The sequence below is a fragment of the Pristiophorus japonicus genome, chromosome 6, assembly GCF_044704955.1.
Source record: "Pristiophorus japonicus isolate sPriJap1 chromosome 6, sPriJap1.hap1, whole genome shotgun sequence".
NCBI lineage: Eukaryota > Metazoa > Chordata > Chondrichthyes > Pristiophoridae > Pristiophorus > Pristiophorus japonicus.
Genome location: NC_091982.1, coordinates 65,992,590 through 66,011,271, shown reverse-complemented (window position 1 = coordinate 66,011,271; position 18,682 = coordinate 65,992,590). Strand labels below are relative to the sequence as shown.

General features: G+C 48.0%; 1 protein-coding gene across 4 annotated transcripts in view; it reads right to left on the bottom strand.

Moving 5' to 3' along the window:
* Positions 1–202: 202 nt before the first annotated feature.
* mcf2a (MCF.2 cell line derived transforming sequence a) overlaps positions 203–18,682 on the bottom strand; it is a 199,988-nt gene continuing 181,508 nt past the window's right edge. For 2 of the 4 annotated variants that reach the window (XM_070882893.1, XM_070882896.1), the window contains 4 exons: positions 17,860–17,954; positions 14,883–14,995; positions 5,235–5,335; positions 1,276–1,414 (listed from right to left, as the gene is read on the bottom strand). In XM_070882893.1, the coding sequence (XP_070738994.1) occupies positions 1,365–1,414; positions 5,235–5,335; positions 14,883–14,995; positions 17,860–17,954 (359 nt within the window). In that variant the 3' untranslated portion in view covers positions 1,276–1,364. Of the gene's footprint in view, positions 1,529–5,234; positions 5,336–14,882; positions 14,996–17,859; positions 17,955–18,682 lie in introns of all 4 variants that reach the window. The other 2 variants (XM_070882894.1, XM_070882895.1) reach the window with 2 other exon arrangements.

Genomic DNA, 18,682 nt, shown 5'->3' with positions numbered 1-18,682 from the left:
GAGAGGGAGAAATAGATAGAGAGAGAGAGAGAGAAACAGATAAAGAGAAAGAGAGAAAAACAGATAGAGGGAGAAATAGAGAGAGAGAAACAAATAGAGAGAGAGAAACAAATAGAGAGAAACAGATAGAGAGAGTGAGAGAAATAGAGAAACAGATATATATAGATAGAGAGAAAGAGAGAAAGAGAGAGAAACAGTGAGAGAGCGAGAGAGAAAGAGAGAAAGAAAGAAACAGATAGAAAGAGAGAGAAAGAGAGAGAAAGAGAGAGACACAGATAGAGAGAGAGAGAAAGATAGAGAGAGAGTGAGAGAAATAGGGAGAGAGAAACAGATAGAGAGAAACATTCTCTGGTATGAGCGCAATGCAATTAAGATTCAGGGGATGCAACCTGCTGCAGTAGGAGAGGCATTTACATTTTTAATGGATTTCTGCGGCTTCAAATATTGAATTAATATTTAGTGGAGAATGGCTGATCCCATCCCTCCCACTAATTTCCCCAAAGGTTGTGGTGATGCGGGATTTGGGCATCTGAATCCGATCGACCTCAGAAAGAGTGGAAGGTGGGAATCCGATGGATCCAGGGCGGGAAGGGATATGAGGTATCGGGAGGGACACGGCATAAAGAAAAGGGACAAAGAAGGCAAGCTATGGGAACGAGGCAATGCACTCTCCGAGCTGTCGAAGGATCATAACGTGAGGAAGGACATCAGCCGGTGGTCACTAGGGTGCTGTGCATGATGGGACACGAGTCGAAGGCCAATGGGAGTATTGGGGATCCCTAGTCTTCTCTGCGGACACAAATAAAGTATGAAAACATACCAACACACTAAATACTTCCACAAGAAGCCTTGTGACAGTTATAATTACATATAAAAATCAGCCATGATTGTCAACAATGTCAACATATATCATTGATAAAAACATAGAACTTTCTTACACGGAGTTATATTATTTTTCTATGTCAACGCAACATTAAAAATATGGATTATGTAAACATTATTTCCTCAGAATGATCTAGCATCCACACACAAAATACTTAGCAATTACAAAAACAAGGAGACTCCTCTCCATATTCAGCACAAGAACCCAAGAATTCAGTCAGGAGAATGCAGCAGGTCCATGGAACTGCCCATAAGTGTGGGTCTTTGCCTGAATGGCCGCAAGAAGGTCGGCTCCGTGCTCATCGCTCCGTCTCTGAATGTCTTTTACTCTCTTGCGGTTCACAGAGTCACGCCATCAAGACCCGTCTCTGAGTTTATTGCACAACTGCCTTAAGAAACGGCTTCCTCTTCATCCATGAATTATGGGATGGATTCCGCAGGTCCCTGCTGACTAGAGGCATGAGGTACAGGTGGAGAAACATTCATCCTGCAAAGCTCCTCCAACACGAGAGGAAGCCAAGATATGGAGAAGCTGTTTGAGAAAAAGAGAGGATAAGCTATATACCGAATGTGTCAGGGCCAGGTCTCCTGAATTATTCAGCTCAAGGTGATGAATTGATTTTTCTTATCTTGTGAATGTCCAACCCTGAAAGACAAAACACAAGGCTGCACTCTTCACACTTCAACCACAAACGTCTCCTTAGTGCAAGTATCTGATGAACAATCAAAACGAAAGCAAAATACTGCTGATGCTGGAATCTGAAATAAGGACAGAAAATGCTGGAAATACCCGGCAGATCAGGCAGCATCTGTTCAGGTCGACGACCCCTTCGTCAAAATTGGCGAATGTTCGAAATGAACAGATTTTTACAGAGCACTGAAAGGGGGGAGGGGCTGAATGAACAAAAGGGAAGGTTGGTGATAAGGTGGAAGGCAGGAGAGATTAGAGAGACGCAAGGGATGATGGGCCGAATTGAGATGGTAATAGCAGAAGTTAGAAAAAGGTCAATCTTTGATGAACAGACATGTCTGGCCTATAAATTACTGATGGAAAAATGCTTAAATGCATTTCTATTACATTCCTTCTGCCCGCAAGTTTAATTCAGGCGTCAAACCCCTTTATTCTGAACAGGTCAATGCTGGCAATTAAAACAGCAGAGAGACAACTGTCGTCCAAAGGCATCAAGCATTTGTTGAAATCGCCTACTATCATTTCTAAGCTTGGATGAAGGCAACAGCTTAAAGAGCCGTTCTGCCTTGTTGAGCTATGCAGTCACGTTGGATTGTGTCAGCGGAAGAGGAAAGTGCGGAAACGCACAAGGCGCGTGGCACAGCGTTATAACGCTTTACATATTTGCACTCCAGGTGTGGGGACATCACCCACTGGGACTACAAATCAGGAATTTCAGGCAAGCCACTCCCATGATTTTCCCATGATTCTATAAAAATTTTGAAAGGACGTGGGGAAAGGTCGGAGGAATGGGACTAGATGGATAACTCCTTCAGAAGCCAATACCAGAAGCGATGGGCCGAATGGCCACCTTCTGTGCAGGGTGATTCTTCCATTTTCTGTCCATTAACGGCAGCCACAGAAATGTGAGCAATTTATACAATGTGTAAAACCAGTGGCAAGATGTTCAATGGTTTGGGCTTCAGTCAAGCAACGAGTGGAACTTTCTTTCTGGTGTTTCATGCAACGTCCAAGTGTGTCACAAACAATGTCACAAAGATCAATGAAATCAGGAAGGCCCTCTTCATTTTAAGGGCAGTGTAAATCTGCACCTCTCTCCCCAGAGTTAGGGTGGAGTGTAGATGTTTTTAGTATAAGAGGTGTTGTAGTGGTGTGAGGCGGATTGGTTGGGCTGGGTGCTCTTTGCCTTTCCGTCATTGTTCATGGGTTGTATGTAACCTTTAGGGCGGCTGACCGAGGGCCATGCGGCTCTTTGTCGCTGGTGTGGACACGATGGGCCGAAATAGCCTCCTTCTGCGCTGTAAATTTCTATGTTTCTAAAGCCTGTAGATGCTAGGGGCAGTTGGAGCTTTCAAGACTGAGATGGAGAGATTTTTGTTGGGCAAGGGTATCGAGGGATATGGTGCAAAGGCGGGGAATGGAGTTAAGATATAGATCAGCCCTGATATATTGGAATGGTGGAACAAGCTCGAGGGGCCGAATGGCCTCCTCCTGTTCCTTTTATACTGGACAACAATATCTGGGCACAGTACTTTTATACTGTTATTTATGAGGCATTACCAATGGTTGCCAAGAGTTGCTTTTCTTGGCTGAAGATATTTCAGAGGGTGGGAGGGAGGGCCTGTTGAGTGCAGTGCAAACTCTGGCAACAGCTCAGCTGAACAACAGCATACTGTAAGGGAACAGAAAATGGTGGAGACACTCAGCAGGTCAGGCAGCAGATTAGAATCCACAGATGGTCCCTAACCTGCCAAGTGTCTCCAACATTTTCTGTTCCTCTTACGGATTTCCAGCATCTGCAGTATGTAGCTCCTTTCTGTGTTATCACACAGTGAAAGGTTCAGACTCAGACTAATTCTGAAGCGTACACAGCGCAGTATCATGTACCCTCCAACCGTGCAGCGCTGCACGGCAAGAATCAGGTAGCGGAAACAATGATAAACTAAAGCCAAACAAATATAACCACATACATCTGTCTTTCATAAATTCGACGAGTACAGAACATGCCTGGGCTGCTCACCCATAGAAAATAAACTACTTCCAGAGTATATCTGCTCCTGTTATTTCAAAGTCACTTAATTCAATTTGTTTTAAATTCACAATAAAATTGCTTTTGCTGATTTATTTAAATTGTTTAACTGGATAAGCAGAGTTTATTTTAGTACAAAATATTACTTTGAGTTCAGTTAATTTGTATATTATTCATAATGTACATGTATTCACTGTTTATTCACAATACTTCTTTGAGCAGGGATGGAGTTGGTACTCAAGTGTTCCAACTTTTCACTTTGGCCACTCCAAGCTCAGGTACAGCACAGCCAGACAAAAAAGTACCTCACAACAGCTGTGGCTCAGTGGGTAGCACACCTACCTCTGAGTCAGGAGGTCGTGGGTTCAAGTCCCACTCCAGGGACTTGGGCACAAAAATCTAAGCCGACACTCCAGTGCAGTGCTGAAGGAGTGCCATGCTGTCGGAGGGGCAGTACTGAGGGAGTGCCACGCTGTCGGAGGGGCCAGTGCTGAAGGAGAGGCGCACTGCCGGAGGGGCAGTGCTGAAGGAGCGCCACACTGTCGGAGGGGCAGTACTGAGGGAACGCCGTGCTGTCGAAGGGGCCGTACTGAGGGAGCGCTGCAGTGTTGGCCTTTACCTCAAGAGGGCTGGAATGCAAAGGGGAGGACGTGATACTCCAATTGTACAGAGCCTCGGTCAGACCACATATGGAGTAACTGCGCTCAGTCCTGGGCACTGACCCTCAGGAAGGAGATATTTGCCTTGGAGAGGGAGCAGCACAGATTCACTAGATTGATACCGGGGCTAAAAGGGTTAACCAGGTTGCAGAGACTGGGCTTTTGGTTACTCATTCACGGGATTCTGGCATTTATTGACCATCCCTAAATTGCCCTCGAGAAGGTGGTGAGTCGCTTTCTTGAACTGCAGAGTGCTGTTAAGACTCAACCACATTGCTGTGGGTCTGGAGTCACATAGAGGCCAGACCGGGTAAGGGCGGCAGGTTTCCTTCCCTAAAGGGCATTAGTGACCAGATGGGTTTTTACAACAATCCGGTAGTTTCATGGTCACCATTACTGATGCTAGTTTTTATTCCAAATTTATCTAATTAACTGAATTAGTGCAGGCCTCTGGATTACTAGTCCCATAACATAACCACTGGGCTACCGTACCCTCTGGTGTTCCCTCGAGTGTAGAAGATTAAGGGGCGATGTAATTGAGGTGTTTACGATGATTGAAGGAGTTGACAGGGTCAATGGAGAGAATCTATTCCCTCTGGTGGGAACAAGGGGGTGTCACCTTAAAATTAGAGCCAGGCCATACAGGGATGATGTCAGGGAGCATTTCTTCACACAAAGGGCAGTGGGAATCTGGAACTCTGGAACTCTCTCCCCCCAAAAAGCTGTTGAGGCTGGGGGGGTCAAGTGAAAATGTCAAAACTGAGATTGATGGATCTTTGTTGGGTAAGGGTATTAAGGGTTACGGAACCAAAGGCGGGTAAGCTGGAGTTAGGTTGCAGATCAGGCATGATCTAATTGAATGACAGAGCAGGCTCGAGGGGCTGAATGGCCTCTTCCTGTTCCTATGTTCATTAATATCACATGCAACACAAAGGTTCAGTACAATATCTGAGTGCAAGAGCAGTCTCCTTACCCGATGAGCTGGTGGCTTGGGAGCGACAATCTCCAACAATGATCTGTAAACTGTTGACAGAGACCCAAGCTTGCTGCCCCCGGTTCAGGTTTTTCACAAACCTTTAAATATCACAGAGCATGCGTCAATCATTGAAGCATTCCCATTGTTCCAAAACCCAACTCCCACTGCCCTGCTCCCTCTCCACGGCCTGCATCTGTTAATCGACTCTCCCTGTAAAAGGTGCAAAGGTCTTGGTCTTGGTCTCAACCACATCCCTTGGCAAAGCATTCCAACCTCCAACATAGGAGCAGGAGTAGGCCATTTGGCCCCTCGAGTCTGCTCTGCCATTCAATGAGATCATGGCCGACCTACGACCTGACTCCATCCACCCACCTTTGGCCCATATCCCTTAATAGCTTTGGTTAACAAAAATCTATCAATCAAATTAACAATTGACCCAGCATCAATTGCCGTTTGCGGAAGAGAGTTCCAAACTTCTACCGCCCTTTGTGTGTACAGGTTGAACCTCCCTTATCCGGAACGCCCTCATCCAGAACCACCCCTCGTCCGGAACCATTCCCGGCCACTGGGTGGCGCATGCGCAGAACTCCGACATGAACAAATTGAAGTCCTTCCTCGCTGCCGACTCCCTGCGATCCACCGAGCCCCCCCACCGCCGATCCACCACCTCACCCCGATCCACCGCGTGCCCCCCCCCCAATGAGCTCTCTGCCACACTCCCAGCCCCAAGCAGATATCCCCTTGCTCAGTACCTGTACCATCCAATTTAAGGTGACCACCCCTTGTCCGGAAAAATCCCTTATCCGGAACAGGCCAGGTCCAGAGGGTTCCGGATAAGGAAGGTTCAACTTGTAGCAGCATTTCCTAATTTCACTCCTGATAGGTCTGGCTCTAATTTTTAGACTATGGCCCCTAGTCCTAGACTCCCCAACCAGCGGGAATAGTTTCTCTCCATCTACCCTATCCGTTCCCCTTAATATCCTGAAAACTTTGATCAGATCACCCTTTAACCTTCTAAATTCTTAGGAATGCAACCCTGGTTTGTGCAATCCCCCCTCGTATTTCTAAAGGAAATATAGAAAATGATCCCAATCAGCCATGATCTCACTGAATGGCGGAACAGCCTCGAGGGGCTGAATGGCCTCCTCCTGATCCTAAATCAAACTGGAACACCACTCGCTTTAGTGCCCCCTACTGGTGGGAAGCTGTACTCCACAGGGATCGGTGCTGGGGCCACTGTTCTTCACCATTTACATAAAGGATTTAGTCTCAGGAATCGGAAGTACAATTTCAAAATTTGAAGACGACACCAAATTGGGTGGTGTGGTTAACACGCGACAAAATACATGACAACATTGATAAACTTTCGGAATGGGCCTGTCATTGGCAAATTAATTTCGATATCGATAAGTGTGAGGTAGTGCACTTTGGTAGGAAGAATGAAGAGGCAACATATTCCTTGGAAAATAGGATTCTAAATGGGGTAGAGGAGCAGAGAGGTCTGGGGATATGCATTCACAAATCACTAAAAATAGCGATGCAGGTTAATACAGACATAAAGGCAAACCAAACACTGCAGTTAATTTCTAGAGGGATACACTTGAAAAGCAAAAAAGTTGTGTTAAACTCATATAGCACCTTGGTTACACCACACTTGGAGTGCACATTTCTGGTCTCCAGGATATGAGACATTGGAAAAGATGCAAGAAAGATTTACAAGGATGATACCAGAACTGAGAGGTTCCATCAGGAGAGACTGAACAGGCTGGCGCTCTTTTCTCTAGAACAGAGATGACCGAGACCTGTCCTAATAAAGATTTTTAAAATTATAGGGTAGACGTAGAGAAGATGCTTCCATTTGTGGGGAGTCCAAAACTAGGGGTCATCAATATAAGATAGTCACTAATAAATCCTGTAGGGAATTCAGGAGAAACGTCTTTACCCAGAGAGCGGTGAGAATGTGGAACTCATGCCACAGGGAGTGGTTGAGGCGAATAGTATCGACGCATTTAAGGGGAAGCTGGATAAACACATGAGGGAGAAAGGTACCACATAAGAGGTTACTGCACAAGATAAAAGTTCACGGGGTTGGGGGTAATATATTAGTTAGCCAATCCTCTATCAATGCCAACAGAGAACAGGAAGTTGGGATAAATGGTTCATTCTCTGGTTGGCAATCAGTAACTAGTGGGGTGCCACAGGGATCAGTGCTGGGACCCCAACTATTTACAATCTATATTAACGACTTGGAAGAAGGGACCGAGTGTAACGTAGCCAAGTTTGCTGACGATACAAAGATGGGAGAAAAAGCAATGCGTGAGGAGGACACAAAAAATCTGCAAAAGGACATAAGCAGGCTAAGTGAGTGGGTAAAAATTTGGCAGATGGAGACTAATGTTGGAAAGTGTGAGGTCATGCACTTTGGCAGAAAAAAAATCAAAGAGAAGTTATTATTTAAATGGAGAAAGATTGCAAAGTGTCGCAGTACAGCGGAACCTGGGAGTACTTGTGCATGAAACACAAAAGGATAGTATGCAGGTACAGCAAGTGATCAGGAAGGCCAATGGTAGCTTGGCCTTTATTGCAAAGGGGATGGAGTATAAAAGCAGGGAAGTCTTGCTACAGCTATACAAGGTATTGGTGAGACCACACCTGGAATACTGCGTGTAGTTTTGGTTTCCAAATTTACGAAAGGATATACTTGCTTTGGAGGCAAGATTCACAAGTTTGATTCCAGAAATGAGAGGGTTGACTTATGAGGAAAGGTTTAGTAGGTTGGGCGTCTACTCATTGGAATTCAGAAGAATGAGAAGTGATCTTATCGAAACTTATAAGATTATGAGGGGGCTCGACAAGGTGGATGCAGAGATGATGTTTCCACTGTTAGGAGAGACTAGAACTAGAGGGTATGATCTTAAAATAAGGGGCCGCTCATTTAAAGCTGAGCCGAGGAGAAATTTCTTCTCTCAGAGGTTTGTGGATCTGTGGAATTCACTGCCTAAGAGAGCTCTGGAAGCTGGGATATTGAATAAATTTCAGACAGAAATAGACAGTTTCTTAAATGATAAGGGGATAAGGGGTTATGGGGAGCGTGCGGGGAAGTGGACTTAAGTCCATGATCAGATCAGCCATGATCTTACTGAATCATGCTCGAGGGGTCGTATGGCCTACTCCTGTTCCTATTTCTTATGTACTTATGTTCTTATGTATAGAAGGATATGCTGATAGGGTGAGATGAAGAGGGGTAGGAGGAGGCTGGTGTAGAGCATAAATCCCGGCACGGACCTGTTGGGCTGAATGGTCTGTTTCTGTGCTGTAAATAATTTGTACTTTGTAATGAAAGGTACAATATAAATGCAAGACATTTTCTTTCCTTTCTTTCTATATCATGTCTCATTGAGCAAGCACTCTACTCGGAACTCCTTTACGGCAAGCGAGCCAAAGGTGGGAAGAGGAAATGTTTCAAGGACACCCTCAAAGCCTCCTTGATAAAATGCAACATCCCCACTGAAACCTGGGAGTCTCTGGCCAAAGACCGCCCTAAGTGGAGGAAGAGCATCCGGGAGGGCGCTGAGCACCTCGAGTCTCGTCGCCGAGAACATGCAGAAAACAAGCGCAGGCAGCGGAAGGAGCGTGCGGCAAACCAGTCCCACCCTCCCTTTCCTTAACCACTGTCTGTCCCACCTGTGACAGAGACTGTAATTCCCGTATTGGCCTGTTCAGTCACCTGAGAACTCACTTTTAGAGTGGAAGCAAGTCTTCCTCAATTCCGAGGGACTGCCTATGATGATGACCTCTGTACTTTTTAACACTTCTCTTTTTTATTTTGCAACAGGTGAGCATAACTTTGCCAGAGACTGAATATAATCACCCCACCATGGGTGGCCGTGCCTTCAGCTGCCGAGGCCCTAAGCTCTGGAACTCCCTCCCTAAACCTCTCCGCCTCATTCTGCTCCTTTCAGACGCTCCTTAAAACCCAACTCTTTGACCAAGCTTTTAGTCACCTGCCCTAATATCACCTTTAATAAAAACAGAAAATGCTGGAAATACTCAGCGAGTCAGACAGCAACTGTGGAGAGAAACTGAGTTAAGGTTTCACCTCGATGCGTCGCATGACTAGATGTTGAGAAGAACAAAGTTCTTCTGATGTCCTGGCCACCATTCCTCGCTTAACCGATGATACAAAAAACAAATTAGCTGCTCATTCACCTCATTGCTGTTTGTGGGATCTTGCTGTGTATACAATGGCTGCTATATAAGGTCACTATTGCATCTCTCAGGAAAGCCCCAAATCACTTCACAGCTGATCAATACTCTGAAGGGGAGCGAGTGAATGAACCACAAAGCACTGGATCATCTATCAAATCCCCGATTATAATCCCTCAACCATCGGTGGCCGTGCCTTCAGTTGCTTGGGCCCGAAGCTCCGGAATTCCCTCCCTAAACCTCTCTGTCCTCCTTTAAGAGCCTCCTTAAAAGCTACTTCTTTGACCAGGCTTTTGGTCACCTGTCCTAATATCTCCTTGTGTGGCTCGGTGTCAAATTTTGTGTTAATAATCGCTCCTGCGAAGCACCTTGGGATGTTTTACTATATAAATGTCACTGGACATGCTCTCCCTTTGTAAACCAGGGGTGCCCTGTGACGGAAGTCGGTCTCACGTATAATCGGAGACTTGGCCAAAGCCAGAGAAAGTACTGCCCACCTTGAGTTGAAAATAGAGCCAATCCCTCCCAACAACATTTCCATGTCTGCAGTTTTGCAACAAAGAAAAAGATGGACTGGGGGACGTGAACTGGAGCGCACGTGGGTATTGATTGTCATCTCGCCATGAGTAGCCAGGAGGATCATGACCTCCTTATGTGTCAGGGCCAAAGGGAACGAGATTCGGGAATACATTTTGACAGAATGCAGGGAAAACTGGAGGAAGAATCGCAAAATCCTGAAAGCCCAGGGAAGAATAGAAAGTGAAAGTGGAAGAATGGAGGTTTGATCCCTCACACACCCTGCCTCACTCAGTTCCTTGCCTCAACGTCCCCTCCGCTGGGATCAGGAAGCATTCATCACCATCTCAGGAGGACAGGGGAAGAACAACAACTTGTATTTATATAGCGCCTTTAACGGAGTGAAATGTCCCAAGGCGATTCACAGGAGTATTACGAGATTAAAAAATTTGACACCTAGCCGCATAAGAAGAAATTAGCACAGGTGTCCAAAAGCTTGGTCAAAGAGGTCGCTGTTGGGGTTGTCAATAAGGGTCCTGACGTTCTAGGTCCCGAACTTCATTTTGAAGGGTGGAAGATGCCTGTACGTGAGCTTTTTTAACATGGGGTGGCCATTGCACACCAGCTACCACACGGGCTTAGCACAGCAAGGTCTCGATCCAGTGGCAAGGAGGTCCAAGACGACTGGAGACCAAGCTCTGTTGTATGGGCCTAGTTGCCTACGGTGAGGTGTGAGCTGCAAGCTCGGCGCTGAGCAGCGCCTTTCGGGGAGATGGTGAGCAATCCGAGGTGTGGAGAGTGCGAAGATCTCCTGAACCGAGAATCTACCTTCGAGACGAGTGTCCTCGACTCCATCCCGCAGCATGGTACCCATCCCCATCTCAGCAAAACCCCAGCCCTGCACGAGGTAGAAAAGGCTATTCGTCAACTCCAGAACAACAAGGCATCAGGAGCAGATGGAATCCCCGCTACAGCTCTAAAGTATGGTGTAGAAGCGCTATTGGCATGAATGCATGACCTCATCTCTCTCATCTGGAAGGAGGAGAGCATGCCGGGAGATCTCAGAGATGCTGTAATCATGACCATCTTCATCAAAGGGGACAAGTCCGACTGCGGCAACTACAGAGGAATCTCCCTGCTGTCGGTCTCTGGGAAAGTCATCGCAAGAATCCTCCTCAACCGTCTTCTTCCTGTGGCTGAACAGCTCCTCCCGGAGCCACAGTGAGGATTCCGTCCACTACGGGGTACAACGGACATGATCTTCACCATGCAACAACTACAAGAGAAATGGAAGGAACAGCACCAACCCTTATACATGGCCTTCTTTGACCTCACAAAGGCCTTTGACACTGTTAACCACCAAGGCACTATGGAGCATCCTCTTCCGTTTCGGCTGCCCCCAAAAGTTTGTCACCATCCTCCGCCTGCTCCACGATGACATGCAGGCCGTGATCCTGACCAACGGATCCACCACAGACCCAATCCACATCCGGACCGGGGTGAAGCAGGGCTGCGTTATCGCACCAATGCTCTTCTTGATCTTCCTCGCTGCAATGCTCCACCTCAGACTCAACAAGCTCCCCACTGGAATGGAACTAAACTATAGAACCAATGTTTAACCATCGTCACCTCCAGGCTAGATCCAAAGTCGTCCCATCCTTTGTCGTCGAACTACAGTACGCGGACGACGCTTGTGTCTGCGCACACTCAGAGGCCGAACTCCAAGCCATTGTCAACACCTTCACCGAGGCGTACAAAAGCATGGGCCTTACGCTGAACGACAAAGGTCCTCCACCAGCCTGCCCTCACCGCACAGCACTGCCCCTCAGTCATCAAAATCCACAGCGCGGCCCTGGACAATGTGGACCACTTTCCATACTTCGGGAGCCTACTATAAGCAAGGGCAGACATCCATGATGAGGTCCAACACCACCTCCAGTGTGCCAGCGAAGCCTTCGGTCGCCTGAGGAAGTGTATTTGAAGACCAGGACCTTAAATCTGGCACCAAGCTTGTGGTCTACAGGGTAGTAGTGATACCTGCCCTCCTATATGGCTCAGAGACGTGCACCATATACAGTAGACACCTCAAAGCACTGGAGAAGTACCACCAGCGCTGCCTCCACAAGGTCCTGCAAATCCACTGGGAGGACAGACACACCAACGTCAGTGATCTTGCTTGGGCCAACATCCCCAGCATCGAAGCGCTGACCACACTCGACCAGCTCCGCTGGGCAGGCCACATCGTCCGCGTGCCTGACACGAGACTCCCAAAGCAAGTGCCCTACTCGGAACTCCTGCACGGCAAGAAAACCCCAGGTGGGCAGAGGAAACGCTTCAAGGACACCGTCAAAGCTTCCTTAATAAAATGCAACAACCCCACCGACACCAGGGAGTCCCTGGCCAAAGACCGACCTAAGTGAAGGAAGAGCATCCGGGAGGGCGCTGAGCACCTTGAGCCTCAGCGCCAAGAGCATGCAGAAACCAAGCGCAGGCAGCGGAAGGAGCGTGCGGCTAACCAGACTCCCCACCCACCCTTTCCTTCAACCACTGTCTGTCCCACCTGTGACAGAGACTGTAATTCCCGTATTGGACTGTTCAGTCACCTGCGAACTCACTTTTAGAGTGGAAGCAAGTCTTCCTCGATTCCGAGGGACTGCCTGTGATGATGATGTGGGTTCAATTCCACACACCAGTGGCTTGAGCACATAAATCCAGGCTGACACACTCAGTGCAGTGCTGAGGGAACGGTGTACTGCCGGAGGGTCAATACTGAAGGAGCGCTGCACTGTCGGAGGGGCAGTTCTGAGGGAGCTCTGCACTGTTGGAGGGGCAGTTCTGAGGGAGTGCTGCACTGTCGGAGGGGTAGTTCTGAGGGAGCTCTGCACTGTTGGAGGGGCAGTTCTGAGGGAGTGCTGCACTGTCGGAGGGGCAGTTCTGTGGGAGTGTCGCACTGCCGGATGTGCCGTCTTCTGGATGAGACATTAAACTGAGGCTCTCTCTGTCCTCTCAGGTGGACATAAATGATCTCATAGCACTATACCAAAGCAGAGCATGGGAGTTCTCCCCGTGCCCTGACTGATATTTATCCCTCCACCAATATCACTAACACTGCACTGTCGGAGGTGTGTAACTCTATATCAGTATTCACGAGTAGCCGGGTTTGAGATGGGATTACAGTTAAACAATGTAAACTGATACCAGAGAAGGCCATTTAGTTATAAAGTTCATTCAATCCTATGAGGTAAACATCAAGGCAAGGATGCGATCGGTTTGTGCTGTCTCCCTATTTAGTTTTTTTTCTGGCTTGTTCCTTTTCCTGTTGCAAATAATCTTCGGTATAATTCCATATCGATTAGAAGCTTCAATTTATTTATACATTATGAACCTGAGTCGTAGACAACGATGGCGCCTTTCACGGCCACCGGACGTCCCAAAGCACTTTACAGCCAATGAAGTACTTTTTGAAGTGCAGTCACTGTTATAATGTGAGAAACGCGGCAGCCAATTTGCGCACAGCAAGCTCCCACAAACAGCAATGTGACAATAACCAGATAATCTGTTTTAATGATGCTGATTGAGGGATAAATATTGGCCCCAGGACACCAGGGATAACTCCCCTGCTCTTCTTCGAAATAGTGTCCTGGAATCTTTTATGTCCGCTTGAGAGAGCAGACGGGGTCTCGGTTTAATGTTTCATTCGAAAGACGGCACCTCTGACAATGCAGCGCTCCCTCAGCAATGCACTGGGAGTGTCAGCCTAGATTTTGTGCTTAAGTCTCTGGAGTGGGACTTGAACCCATGACCTTCTGACTCAGAGGTGAGAGTGCTACCCACTGAGCCACAGCGGACACTGGAAAGCACGAGAGGCTCACAGGAGGGCAGAAGAGAGAACTCATGCCGGCTAGTTTCAACACTTCTGTGGCAAAAGAAATCTCAAAGTCTAACTGGATCGGTGAATTGAATTATCAAAATGGTCAAGCGACTTCTGTCGCAACATGCTAAATGTCATCAAATACTACTTGTTCAGCAGATACATGATAACCCTCCTCGACCTCCTCTCGCAGCCCTCATCTGATCTTATGACTTTTATTACATCATACTTGAATATTGTGTACAGTTTTGGTCTCCTAATCTGAGGAAGGACATTCTTTCTATTGAGGGAGTGCAGTGAAGGTACACCAGACTGATTCCCGGGATGGCAGGACTGATATATGAGGAGAGACGGGATTGATTGGGCTTATATTCACTGGAATTTAGAAGAATGAGAGGGGATCTCATAGAAACATATAAAATTCTGACGGGATTGGACAGTTTAGATGCAGGAAGAATGTTCCTGATGTTGGGGAAGTCCAGAACCAGGGGTCACAGGATAAGGGGTAAGCCATTTAAGACGGAGATGAGGAGAAACGTCTTCACTCAGTGAATTCTGAACCTGTGGAATTCTCTACCACAGCAAGTTGTTGAGGCCATTTCATTAGATATATTCAAAAGGGAGTTAGATATGGCCCTTAGGGATCAAGGGATATGGAGAGAAAGTTGAATGGGGTACTGAAGTTGCATGATCAGCCATGATCATATTGAATGGTGGTGCAGGCTCGAAGGGCCGAATGGCCTACTCCTGCACCTATTTTCAATGTTTTTATAATGACCCAATTTTGACTGCCCCCCTCCTCCCCCGCCTGGTGGAAATCAGGGTGAGGGAAGGGTTGGGCAGGGGAGGGGGGGGCGGGGGAGTTAAACATAACGACAGCGAGTTACCCCCTGTGATTGGAGTGGTGAGAATGTGGAACTCGCTACCACAGCGAGTGGTTGAGGCGAATTGCGTAGATGCCTTTAAGAGGAAGCTGGATAAAGACATGAGGGAGAAAGGCATGCTCCTGTTTCTACATTCCGATGTCATTGGGGAATGCCAGCCGGACTTACCACTGTCCTTCACCATCCTCGTGCATTAACTGGACCACATCTCCGCTTTTAATTAGCAGTTCTTCAGAATCTTGTCTTTTACCGTCCGTGCGAGCTTTGTACCTCCCCGGGGACTGAAAGCAGAAACATACATTGATGTACAAAGACAATTAAAGTATATCTGTAAAGGGAACAATGGCTTGCTTTATAGCGGGACCTCATGGCATCTCTCAAATATCCCCTTAATTCACTTTACAACAACAACTTGCATTTATACAGCGCCTGTAACGTAGTAAGACATCCCAAGGTTTGCCGCACGCTCCTTCCGTTGCCTGCGCTTGTTTTCTGAATGCTCTCGGTGTTGAGACTCGAGGTGCTCAGCGCCCTCCCAGATGCACTTCCTCCACTTCGGCCAGAGACTCCCAGGTGTCAGTGGGGATGTCGCTCTTTATCAGGGAGGCTTTGAGGGTTTGCTTGTAGCGTTTCCGTTGCCCACCTTTGGCTCGTTTGCCGCGATTTCATAGGCGATCCAATGCTTTGTGGTTTCCTCACGTGCTCTACTTCAGATTATTGATCAGCTGTGAAGTGATTTGGGGTTTTCCTGAGATGCGCAATAGTGACCTTATATAGCAGCCATTGTATACACAGCAAGATCCCACAAACAACAATGAGGTGAATGAGCAGCTTTTTTTTGTATGTCACGGGATGGGAGCTCTCCAATCTCCCCGACTCAGAGTCATTGAGCTGGAGTGCGAGTTGGAGACACTCTGACACTTAAGGGAGGGGAAGGAGTATCTGATCCACACCTCGTGGAGAGGTGCAGGATCAGAATGGGGCTGGTGTGACCGATAATGTGCGGAGTAAGGGAGACCCAGTTAAGATAGAGAACAAGGGTCCACAGGAACTGATCCTATCGGTAACGATATAATGTAAAGCGCCCTCTAGTTAGGAGGTATAGCGCCCTGAATCGGTATTTAAGAGACTGGCTGTATGCGGAACGCCATTTTAGCTGCCCATGGCTGTCTGTGATCTCCAGAATAAAGAGAGTTAATTTGAACTAAGAATGTTCAAGAGACGACAGAATACACTATTCAACAGGTGCAATGTACTTGCTGCCTGTGGGGATAAGGATAAAGAGTGTGGGAAGGACAGCCAGAATGTGGACCTAGCACTTTGGAACAGGAGGCTGCTCTAAGGAGGGAGGAGGAGGAGGAGGAAGTGTAATGTGGTAATTGTAGGGGATTCTATAATTAGGGGGATAGAGAGCATCCTTTGTAGGAAGGTTCGAGAGTCCCACATGGTGTGTTGCCTGCCTGGGGCCAGAGGGAGGGACATCTCGAACCGGCCTGAAGGGAGGGTGAAGATCCAGTCAGTGTGGTCCATGTTAGAGCCAACAACATCAAGAAGAGTCGGCAAGAGGTCCTGTTTGGGGAGCACCAGGAACTCGGAGCTAAATTAAAGAACAGGACCTCAAGGGTTATAATCTCTGGAGTATGTTTTTTTTGTATTATCGCTTAAGGGAGGAATGGTGGCCAGGACACTATGAGAACTCTATTCTTCTTAGCATCCAGTCCTGGGTTTAACCTCTCATCTAAAGGGTAGTAACTCCAACATGGCAGCACTCCCACAGCTTGAAGTTTGAAATTATCTCCAAAAAACCAGCTGATGCAAAGCTGAGAGTGCTACCAACTGAGTCAAGTATCAGCCAGGATTATTGGGTTCAAATCGCTGGATTAGGACTTGAACCCATGACCTTCTGCCTCCGTGGCGAGAGTGCTGTCCACTGAGCCACGGCTGACACCTTAGCTGCTGAGCCCGGCTGTTTATGTGGGGGCTGAGGTGCCCTCCTGACCCAGACAGGAGCCTCGTTCATTGATACCGATCAGGGGGTCGTGTGACGTAGGCAGTGTAAAGTCCTTACTCTAGTGCATGAAACCACACGAGGCACATTCCAGGGACAAGGCCACTGCGTGACCTGAACTCTTTATTCAGTACTCCAGAAATGATGACCCTGCGTGGGACCTCCCTTTATATACCTGAGTGATCAGGTAAGGAGTGTCTCCCACAAGTTCACCCCCTGTGGTCAAGGTGTGCATTTTAGTTGAGTGCATACAGTAATGCAGTGGTGTTACATTGTCGTTACAAACATGACAGGCAGGAACCCGCCGACAACTGATCGGAGCACTGAGTGGGGTCCCTGCGGTAAACACGCTCGGGAAAGAAGCCAAAGTGCTCCTCTGCAACCTGCAAGGAGAGTCTGGGGCCTCTGCTGACCCGGGCTCCTTCCCCCACACCGGCTGCCTGCGTGACCCTGCCGCATCGACTCCCATCCTGCCATGTGCCAGAGTGTCGCCAGGCCAGCCCATCCACACCCGTCGTCCCGGCCCGGCCGAGCCTGCAGCCTCTTTCCGGCCGGTTCAGGTGGGCAGCTGGCCGACGGGATGGGAGTGAGGACCAGGCCCTCCGTGGAGACACCATCCATCCTGCCGGCTTCCCAACTGCAAGTTAAAATTCAGCCCCACCCTGTCTATCTTAAACATGCAGAATGGCCAATTGTACAAAAATACATTCAATGGGCGATTGGACAATGTACTCGAGGCTTCTCAGCACTTGCGGAGTTATACTTTGGCATTTTTTAAAGAGTGACTAATTTTAAGAGAAGGGAGAGAATCTCGGCTGGGGGAGGGGAGAGGGGGGGGGGAAGCAGGGAGCGGGGGGGAAGGGAGAGCGGGGCAGGGGAAGCGGGGATGGAAGGAAGGGGGAGTTGTGTCGGGGGGGGAAAAGAGAGTTGGTTCGGGGGAGGGGAGAGTTGGATCGGGGGGGGGGGGGGTGGGAGGGGAAGAGGAAAATGGAAACGGGGAAGGGGGAAGATGGAACCAATGGTCAGGGAGCTGTTGATAAACAGAAGTTATTCAGACTGATTAAGGCAGGATTTGATGGATTTTAAAGCGTAACAAATTGCTGACACTTGGGCGGTGTGTGTGAAAGAGTCACTGACCAGCTGGTTGGTGTCCTCCTCCTCGGTGTCGTTGTTACTAGACCAGCCGTCATTTCCCTCTGAGGCATCATTAAAACGCGATGTCCCGGCCCAGTCTGAGGGGAGAGAGGAAGAGGAGTTTGATCGGAGTTTCCTATTTCATCCTTATCATAATATTGCACTCGCCATGAGAGGGTACAGCAGGACAGTGTTTATGTTCCTGGACTAATAATGCAGGGAATGCCTGTTCCAATCCCACTGGCTGCTTGAATTCAGGAAAATTCAGGAAAGAAGAAGCTGGTCTCGGTAATAGTGACCATGAAGGATTGTCGTAAAAATCCATCTGGTTCACTAATGTCCTTTAGGGAAGGAAATCTGCCGTCCTTACCCGGTCTGGGCCTATATGTGACTCCAGATCCAGAGCAACGCAGTTAACTCTTTACAGCCAATGAAATACTTTTTTGGACTGTTGTAATGTGGGAAACGCCAATTTGCACACAGCAAGCCCCCACAAACAGCAATGTGATAATGACCAGATAATCTGTTTTTTTGTTATGTTGATTGAGGGATAAATATTGGCTCCAGGACACCGGGGATAACTCCCCTGCTCTTCTTCGAAATAGTAGCCATGGGATCTTTTACATCCACCTGAGAGAGCAGACAGGGCTTCAGTTTAACGTCTCCTCCGAAAGACGGCACCTCCGACAATGCAGCACTCCCTCCACACTTCACTGGGGGTGCAGATTAGGAAAAGGGGAGGTGCAACGAGACCTGGGTGTCATGCGTGATGTCTGTAAGTGCTGTAAGCTTGTAATGCTTGTAGCTCCATACTGTGCATGTGGAC